Source organism: Eptatretus burgeri, chromosome 8 (assembly GCF_056783735.1).
Source record: "Eptatretus burgeri isolate ZD-2024b chromosome 8, Ebu_testis_v1, whole genome shotgun sequence".
NCBI lineage: Eukaryota > Metazoa > Chordata > Myxini > Myxiniformes > Myxinidae > Eptatretus > Eptatretus burgeri.
The window spans coordinates 11045372-11055081 of record NC_140968.1 but is presented as its reverse complement, the minus strand read 5'-3'; the positions used below and the strand labels follow the sequence as shown (position 1 = coordinate 11055081).

Sequence of the window (9710 nt, the reverse complement as noted above, 5' to 3'; positions counted from 1 at the left end):
GTGTGTGTGGGGGGGGGGGTCATTGTGCCTTTAGTCGGTGGTAATGGGGGTGGTTGTGGACCAGGATTGGACCAACCTCATGCCAGTCAAACTCACTCATCCAACCAATCTCACCCAACAACTTCACTCATCCAACCAATCTCACACATCAAACTCACTCATACAACCAATCTCACCCATCAACTTCACTCATCCAACCAACCAAAGTCACCCATCAAACTCACTCATCCAAACAAACTCTCTCATCCAAAGAAACTCATCCTACTACAGGTACTACTACTGATGGTGTCAAAACTCACCTGGCAACCACTGACCCAAAGAAGCATGTAGCGCCAAGCATCATGCCGAATCATTCCGGAAAAAAAAATAATAATAATTTTTCAAAAAATTAAAATAAAATTTTAAGACGAGAATCATGGGAATCATGCGAAATTTCGGTCTATTTTTTTTTTTTACGAGAAACTAGTTTAAAACTACTAAAGTTAGTATATATAAACTTGTACGAAATCATGCGTGATTCCCGTAATCAAAACATACAAAATGGCGGCCGTCTCGATGAAGGTTGAATTCTGTGCTAAAATCACCCAAAATTCATCTAAAACATGGATTAGCCACAGTGGCTAATGGTGGTTTAAAATATTAGCCACAGGTAACGGGGATTCGCCCTGTGGCGAGCGGCAGCGCACACCCAGATTGTCACACACCGGGCTCTATCGAGACATATCTCAATATATTGTGCATTGTTGTTGGTCCTCCATTCTTCATGAGTGTGTTACAATGACAATGAGCAGTGGTGTTGTCAACTTTTTTTTTAGCGGTTTTTATGCTTCAAACCAAAACGTCACGATACATCAAACTTTTCTTTGTATTTTTCAAACAGTCCCAATCAGAATCTTCCATGTTGCTCTCGGCAGCATTGCTTAGCTTGTCCAAGCATGGAGGAATAGCTTAGTTAAATGCTTAAATGTAGCTATGCTACAAGTCAACATGGTGAATCATGCTTGGCCTGAGAATGAGGTCACCACATGGCATGATGTGAACAAACATTGATCAAAATCATGGCAGTTCTATGTACCAGGATGCAAAAATGGTACAATAATACGATATACTGATGTCAAAGTGTGCATTTGAATGAGTGGGACGTCAACCCTCATCCTTGTATATAATACCACATCAGCTTAGATACTTTGTGTGGAAGACGTGGCCCAAAGACATGTACCCGTTAGACCACGTGTCTTCAAATAACGGGCATTACCATGTGAAAGTTGTTGTCAAACGAATGTACCATGGTCACGGGGATTGAACATCATCTCCTAGTTTTCTCCGTTTCTGTTGATTATCTATTTACTTGGCATGTAGAAGCTACGCGTATAAATTACTATTAGCCCTGCTTACAGCTGTACGTATGTCTGATACGGCTGTACCTGTACGTACATGTGATATGTAACGTAGAAAGCTACTGAAGTGGTGGCGATCATGGCCGATGATAAATAGAAATGCAAAAAAACAAATACGCAGTTACCCTCAGTGTCTGGTGCTTTTCCACGGCTGTTCTGTCCATTTTCTTCTTTTCCATTCGATTGGAGTTATCTCTAATCTTCATGAGGATCGCGTCGGCTTTCAATCATTTCAAGTTACTCATTGCAAACTGGGAACACAGGCCGGGTGTCGTGCGAGTTTTCTTCAAAATGGGTGCTGCAAATTATGCTTGAAGCAGTTGGGCCATGCCACTTTCCTCTGGTCAGTTTTACCTTGGCTGTCCATATTTTCCTTACAGCTGGATGTTTTGGGAAAACATGCATACTCACACCATCTTTGGTTGTATTGCTACACCCAGCAGCAATCCATCGAGATGGCATTCTCAGTACTTTTTCAGAGTTCAGAGTGAGGGTAGGCCGCATGTAAACGCAAGACTAGAAGCCAAAGTATCCTCAAGATAACGTGGTGGGTCACTTGATATATGACGTAATCACATCACGTTTTTTTTTTTTTTTTTGGAGAGGGGGGGACCGAGTACACAGGTCAGGAATGGGAGCATGTGCCAGAACAGCGCGTCGCTGCATCCACTTTCCACCGGTACTCCAGGGGCCTCCGTCTGGCCATCCCCCAGGCAGTGGCCTGGCCCATCCCCATCTACTTGAGATGCCGGTCAAACTGCTGCAACCACGAGGCACGTGGTCGGCCCATTGGCCTCCTCCACTCACGAAACTCCCTTGCTGAGAGAATCTGATGAGCAGGATCAGTGTAAGGAAAACGAGCCACATGTCCATACAGCCGCAACTGATGCTCATCGACTATGCAGGTAACAAATCTCATCCGAGTCTCTCTCAGCAACCGATCGTTGGACACAATCTGACCAGCAATAGCCAAGGATTCTCTGAAGAGACCTGGTACCAATGGAATTAAGTTTCCTGGTGAAGACTCGGACTTTCGTCCTCCCGCACAGATACCGGCAGCGCCACATCCCATGATCCAGTGAATCCATGACTCCCCAGGCCTGACCCAGACGTCTATTGACCTCTGACTCTCAGCTAGCAAAGACATGAATATCACTGCCAAGGTAAGTGAATCTCTCCACGACCTCAACATCCTCACCACAAACAGACACAGACAGGACAGCAGCATCCAAGATGTCATTGAAAGCCTGGATCTTAGTTTTGACCCAAGAAACCCGTAATCCCAGCAGCTCCGACTCCTCATTCAGCACCTCGAGGGCTCCCAAAAAGATATCTAAAGTCTCCGCAAAGATGACTGCATCATCGACGAAATCAAGGTCCGAGATCTTGACATTCCCAAACGATGCACCGCAGCTTGATCTCTCCGATATCCTCCCGATAATCCAGTCCATACAAGTGCTGAAAAGTGTGGGGGCAAGTACACACCCCTGGCAAACTCCAGTAACAACTGGAAATAAGTCGGATATGATATCACCACATCTCACAGCACTCCCACAGCAGTACCCTGGAGTACAGTTCAGACATCAGATGGATCAGTTTTGGTGGCACCCCACGAAGACCAAGAATCCTCCAGAGGGCATCCCGATTCACTGAATCGAACGCTTTACAGAGATCAACATTGGCTGCAAACAGCCCCTGCCGAAACTCTCGCCTGCGTTCGGTGAGGACACGAAGAGCAAGGATATGGTCGATCGTTGACCTCTTTGGTGTAAAGCCTGACTGCTCTGGACCCTGGTGCTCAAGCAGATGGTGGCGAACCCGATCAAGAATTATCCGAGCAAAGACCTTACCTGGCACTGAGAGCAGCGTCACTCCTCGGTCGTTGCAGTCTTGGCGATCACCCTTCCCTTTCCAGAGAGGGACAACAAGGCCCCTCTTCCAATTAGTTGGGATGATGCCTGTGTTCCAGGCAGAGCACAAAACTGCATGCAACGACACGAGTGCAGCATTTCCACCAGCCTTGAGAAGTTCAGCATGGATGCCACAGATCCCTGGAGCTTTACCCCGTTTCAACCGGTTCACCGCAGCCCGTGTTTCCACAAGCAAAGGTGGACCACAGTTGATTGAAGGGTCAGCAACAGGGATTGTAACACCCTTGATGTCCAACTCGACAGCTGGTGGATCAGCCTGGTACAACCGCTCAAAGTAACCGGCCCAGCGGGCCTTCACTTCAGTCTCCTCTGTCAAGAGCCTACCACTCTCTGATCTAACTGCAGTGCTCCGAGGGATGGGCTCGGATGAACGCAATGTGCGCATTCCCCTGCAAGCGGGACGAGAATCACCTGTCCACAGGTGATGCTCTACCCCCTCACAGATTCCTCACACATAGGCCTCCTTATCCACCCTTAGTGCACGTACAGTTTTATGCCTCAGCTCCCTAAACAGCTCAGCTCTGTCATTCAGCCTGTCCCTGTGACTGGTCAATGGTATCCAGTGTCCCTTGAGAAACAAAATTCTTCTTTCCCCTGCGGTGAGTTCCAAGACATCCACCGGCAACATCAAGGACGATGGTCTTGAAGGCACTCCACAACTCTTCAGGACCCCCCCCCCCCAAAGCACCCAGAATCCCAAATGTCCACTCAGCCTGTTTGCAAAGTCCTCAGCTACCCTCTCATCCTTGAGCTTGCCAACATCGAGCCGAGGTTGGGATGGTACCATTCTCCCGGATTTAAGGTGCAGCTTTAGAGTTGCTACAACAAGCCAGTGGTCAGTATTGAGGAACTGAGCACTCTGGTAGACCCTGTAGTTCTGGATCATCCTCCAACGAGGACATGGTCAATCTCCTTTGCCACACCGCCAGTGTTGGAATACCAAGTCCAGTGATGAGCTTGTGGGTGCTGAAACCATGAACCAGCCACCCCAACTCCATGACTTCTTGCAAAGTCAAGGAACTTGGTGCTATTCTGGCTGATAGTTCCTGACCCATGGGGACCAACACACATCTCATAACCATCCCTATCAGTTCCAGTCGATGCGTTGAAATCCCCCAACACTAGAAGTGTATCTCGTCTGGGGCACTGATCAACCACAGACTCAAGCGTGGCGTAGAATGCATCCTTCACGGTGAGATCATTCGCCTCAGTCGGAGCATAGACAGAGACCAGGGAAATGACACCTAAGGAGTGACGAGTCCTTAGTCTCATAATACGCTCGTTGACCGGTGTTACCTCAATTATCATTGGGGTCAGCTTATTGGACACAGCTACAGCAACTCCTTGGGTATGGTAACCATCAGAGCGACCAGACCAATAGTAGGTGTAACCACCCACCAATATCTCACCGCAATCGGTCTTCGAACCTCAGAGAGTGCTGCAATACCGATGTCCAAACGCTTGAGCTCAGATGATAACAGAAACAGGTGACCATGCTCTCTTAGGGATAGGACATTCCAGGCACCCACCCGAAGGGACCGCCTCAGGTTAACCCAAGGAGACCGCCGTCTGGTGGACGACACCTCAGCACCACTCCGACACTCTCCCGCAATCTCACCCAGGAATGTTACCCCGTGGTTTCCCTCCTATCATCAAAGATTGGGGGTCCGGAAGGCTTTGCCCCAATCCCGTCATCCTGTGAGCTGCCCTGTGAAGGGTGTTCTCCCACTGAGTGGGTTTTCAGATTTTTTTGCGTTTTTGTGTTTTGCGGAATGAAGGGTTTTACGGTGGCCGGAGTGCAAATCCTGCCACCAACCTCCTAATAAAAAGTAACCCACCTGCAGGAGGACGTCCGCAAACAGTTGGGCACTAGATATGGATGGCCATTGGATCACAAGGAGCTCCTCCGCCCTTTGACAGGCTTTGTTTTTAATCCTGCTGGGTGTCCATATCCAAACACCCTCCTCACCAAAAAACTTGGTGGGGGAGACGGTTTCGTCGCTGACAACCCGACCATGGAACAGGTTAGTACAGGTTTACATGGTACCTGTTGCAGGTCACAGATCTAACCTGACCTGTACACAGGGATACAAAAAATTAAAATCTTCGTTTCAAGATTTTATTCAACAAAAAAACAATTAAGTGTTTCATTAAGCTATATATCTATTCATTAAACCAAACATGAATTTCTGATTCTGTGGACCTTTCAATTTTATTTCCTCTTGAAAAAGAAAACAATACATAGGGGAGTGGGGGCATGGGGGGGGTGGAACTGAATCTGAATATGGGATACAAAGGTAGGATGGGAGGCTGTCGGGTTCTATTGCGAATCGATATTTTATATATTCAATATATGCTTATCAAGCAGAATTACTGATGTCTGATACGTTTTACTCTATTCCAAACCTGTCTCTGTCTCTGTCTCTGTCCCTCTCTCTCTCTCTGTTACAAGGTGTGCTCCATGCCTGGTGTCCAAACCTCCAGACTTATTACCTTGAAGTACCCTGTGCTAGATAGGGGTGGATTTGCAAACGTATTGCAGTGCACAGAGTTCCCATTCCGCAAATCACTGTCCAACCATAGTGCAAAGCCTTCTCCACCACCACCTGCAAAGCAAGATGCATACTGAAGTCAGGAACAGGAAGGAAATGGATATTTCTGATGTGAACAAATGAATCCTTACTTTATTTTATTTTTTTAAAGCATCATCACTTGAATGAACAAGTAGAGATACATTCAAAGTACACCGCCCCCATGCCAAATAAATAAACAACATAGCCTTCAGCACCCGGCAATGCCGCTATGCAGCACATGGAGACGGAATTAGGAGGAAGTGGTGTATAATAATTGATTAATTGCGTAATTCAAATAAATAATGATCGTAAAATAATTTCTGAATCAATTGGCGAATAAACATACCTAAACCACCACTGTTTCATCCGAATCGACAACAATTTGAACATTAAGCAATTAATCGAAAAGGAATAATTAATTGATTAATCACTAAATCAAAAATACCCTTTATAGCCAAATCACTTGTTCACTGTCATGTTCAAATATCATCTTCCGAGCTCAAAGGATGGCTGAGATATCGCCCAGACAAACAAGAAAGAAAACAAACAAACGGAGTAAAAACTGAGTACAGTACACCCTTCAGCACCAGGTGATGACGTCATGCGTCTCGCCGGGATATGGAATTGGGAGGAACAATGAACAATATATTTGTTCATAATCCAAGAGGTTTCTGTATAGTTCTTACATGGAAACTTTCCATTCTACGAGTAGGTGTGTGCGTACGTGCATTCTCCGACATAACAACTGAACAAGTGATTGTTGTTTATGCGATTGATTTATGTGACCGTGGGACATGAAGTGTAAACCTCTGACAGATATAAATGCTGAATAATGACTATTTTATTGTGACATAATCACGTAACGCTGCATTGTAACAAATGTTTTCATTTAGGGATCCAACGTGGAATAAGCAATCTCAATTCTGGGGATGTCCACCTCCAACAACAATCACTGCATTTCACCGTTGTCAGATTGACCGTACGAACACCCAAATCAGCCTGGGGAATGGAATTCCATGTCCGAATGAGCGCCTGTTCCAGCTCATGCAGGATCTCTGTCTTACTAAGGTTTTAGCATGACGATCAATGACATCCCATGGATCTAAATCTGGTGAGATGGCAGATGAGGGCGTTGTGATATTAACGTCGGCATCGCCAAGCACGTTTCTTGTTTGCATGGCCCTTTGAGCAGGATCGTTATCGTGCATAACGATGATCTCTGGACCATGTTGAAGTGTAAGCAACACATGTTGCTGTGAGATCACCATAATGTTTCGATCTGCTGTCAGATTGCCATGGACACTGATCAAGTTGGTGCAAAGGTTTCAACAATAGCAACCCACATCATCACACTTCCAAAAGACGTCGGCACGGTCTTTCAAGGAGAAACCTGTATTTGTCGCTGAATGTAACATTTGCTCCTTGCCACAGTCTCCATCTGATGTGCTGATTTGATCACTGCAAGCGTGCTTGGATGTGTCATGGTCCAAGTCTTGAACGCTGAACAGGACGACGAGCACGGATCCCTTTATCATGGAGATGCTTCAAGACGGTATTGACAGGACAGGGTATTTCAAAAATATAATGGGCCTGATATGTTCTCGTGGATCAGACATTACATGGCGGAGTTATGTGCTCTACCCAGTGCCCTTGTAGTTTCATGATGCTTTCAAATCGATCTTGATATTGTTGCGGATTTCGCGCCCGCCGGCGTGCTGACGGCCACGTAACTCGAATCGCGGCACGTCGCCCACCGGACGGTCAATCCAGTCGTGACCCTCTCGGACTAACGCCGGGAACCAGTCACGGGTGGACCTTTCGGTCTCACCGCGATCGAGCCAATCAGCCCCCGCGTGGGATAGGGTTGCTCGCCAAATTCGACCTACCTAAGTACCCACGCGGAGGGTAGACCGGGCGATCGCACCTCGCCGCAGGTCGACTTCGGACACGGGCCACTTAAGCGACCCGTTCCGTACTATCGGGATAACCGAGCGGTGTTATTCGTCGACCTCGACGGTTCGATTAATTATCGGGCGTATTCAGCCCACTACCAACCCTTTACGTGAAGCAAGATGAGGATTCAATGAAGGAAATGACGAAGCGAAGCGGGAAACAGTTCAACACAAAAGCACATTTATTCGCGACGAACGGAAAGCACACATATTCAATTCCACCAAAAGCACACAGAAAAGAAAAACACAATTCAATTTACACAAAAAGCAAATGAGACAATGCAGATCTACTACCGATTACGCGAGCACACGGCAACACTTATACAATTTTACTTCACAGACGACGCCGACAACACATACCCAAAACCAAGGAAAGAATACCCTCAAGGATGAGGCGGGCCTGAGGCCGAGACCGGGTCGGGCCTACCCGTCTGGTGATGAGACGCGGAGCGGCGATGGTGCCTCAACTCCGCGGGCCTCGCGGGCAGTGTCTGGGAGGGGGTGGGAAAGGGGCCCCCTTGGTCGCACTATCTCAGCGCGGGGGGAAACAGGAGGGGGTTGCTGATGCTCGGGGTATAGAGGATTTTTATTGCCCCGCAACGAGCGTCTCCACCTCGGCCAGGTCGCGCTTTCGGCCTCCCTGGGGTGCAGCTCCCTGCACGACGCGAGCACCCCCTCGTCTGCCCTCGCCGCCTCTCCACAGCTCCGTCCCCTCCGTTCCGACTCCAACGCACACGACGACCAGCTCCTTCTTGCCAACTCCACCGCCCGCGAAGTCTTGACTCTCTGTTCCCTCTCGACTCTCCTACTCCACTACTCACTCGACTGACGAACACGGTCGCTTTTTATCAGCCCCGTGGCTTCGCCCTCTCATCTTTGACCCCCTCCCTTCGACCTTTCACCTCGCTCCCCATTGGCCCGAGAAAAAGTGGGCGTGAATGCTTTTTGATCCATAAATTTGCATATATCGATCGCCCTCCAACGCCCTGGAGGCGGGGCCAAATCGCCCCTCGCTCACCGATTGGACGGCAAAAAGTGGGCGTGTGTCGTTTTTGATCCGTTTTTGAAGCACAAAATCCGTGATTTTGTACACGCTGTTCGGCGCGCGCCCTGCACGAGTCCAACACCGGTACCCACAGGCGGCGCAAGAACGGTGGCGATGCGACGGTTGCGAGGTGTGACGTGAAGGTCGTGGCGGTTGTGGTGAAGCAGCGTTGTGGTTGGTGGTTGATGTTGTGGTTGTGGTGGTAATCATGGCGGTTGGTCCAAAATAAAGATAGCAAAAGAAAAACGGCTATCCTGAAGAGTCGCAGCACGCATAAATGACATGTATTCCCACTAGACAACGGGTTTGGGCCTAACTACACATGTACTTACCGAGATACCTCACCTAAGGGACCTGAATGGTGGTTTGCGAATTTGGTAACCACAACAATATAAAGTGTTCACAAACTACTGTACTCCAAAGTGATAAAGCAAAAAAAAAAATAATGCAGATATAATGTGAATAAGTTAGATTAACAGAGAAAATCAGATTTTTTTTTTTTTTTGTATACCTTGGTCGAGGCTCGTATGAGAGCTAACACACAACTCACAGCAAGGAGGCATGAGACAAGAGAGGCGGGAGTGGAAGGGACAAAACAGTGGGGAACAGACACATTAGGTGAACTGTGGAAGGGAGAGGGATGGGGATGGGACGGGGAACATGGCGAAGAGAAGATGGACATTTCAGGGACTTTCAGGAAGGAAAGCAGGAGAAATGAAGGAAGTGGGCTTGGGTGGATTATCGGAGGTAGAAAAGATCGAGGATTTGGATGGGGGAAGATAAGAGGTGGTGGTGAACAGCTGTTTTGAAAG

General features: G+C 47.8%; 1 protein-coding gene across 1 annotated transcript in view; it reads right to left on the bottom strand.

Annotated features, from left to right (window-relative positions):
• Nucleotides 1–5433: 5433 nt before the first annotated feature.
• LOC147021091 (TBC1 domain family member 24-like) overlaps nucleotides 5434–9710 on the bottom strand; it is a 67140-nt gene continuing 62863 nt past the window's right edge. Inside the window, exon 10 of the mRNA XM_085890839.1 lies at nucleotides 5434–5934. Within this exon, the coding sequence (XP_085746965.1) occupies nucleotides 5774–5934 (161 nt within the window). The 3' untranslated portion in view covers nucleotides 5434–5773. The remainder of the gene's footprint in view (nucleotides 5935–9710) is intronic.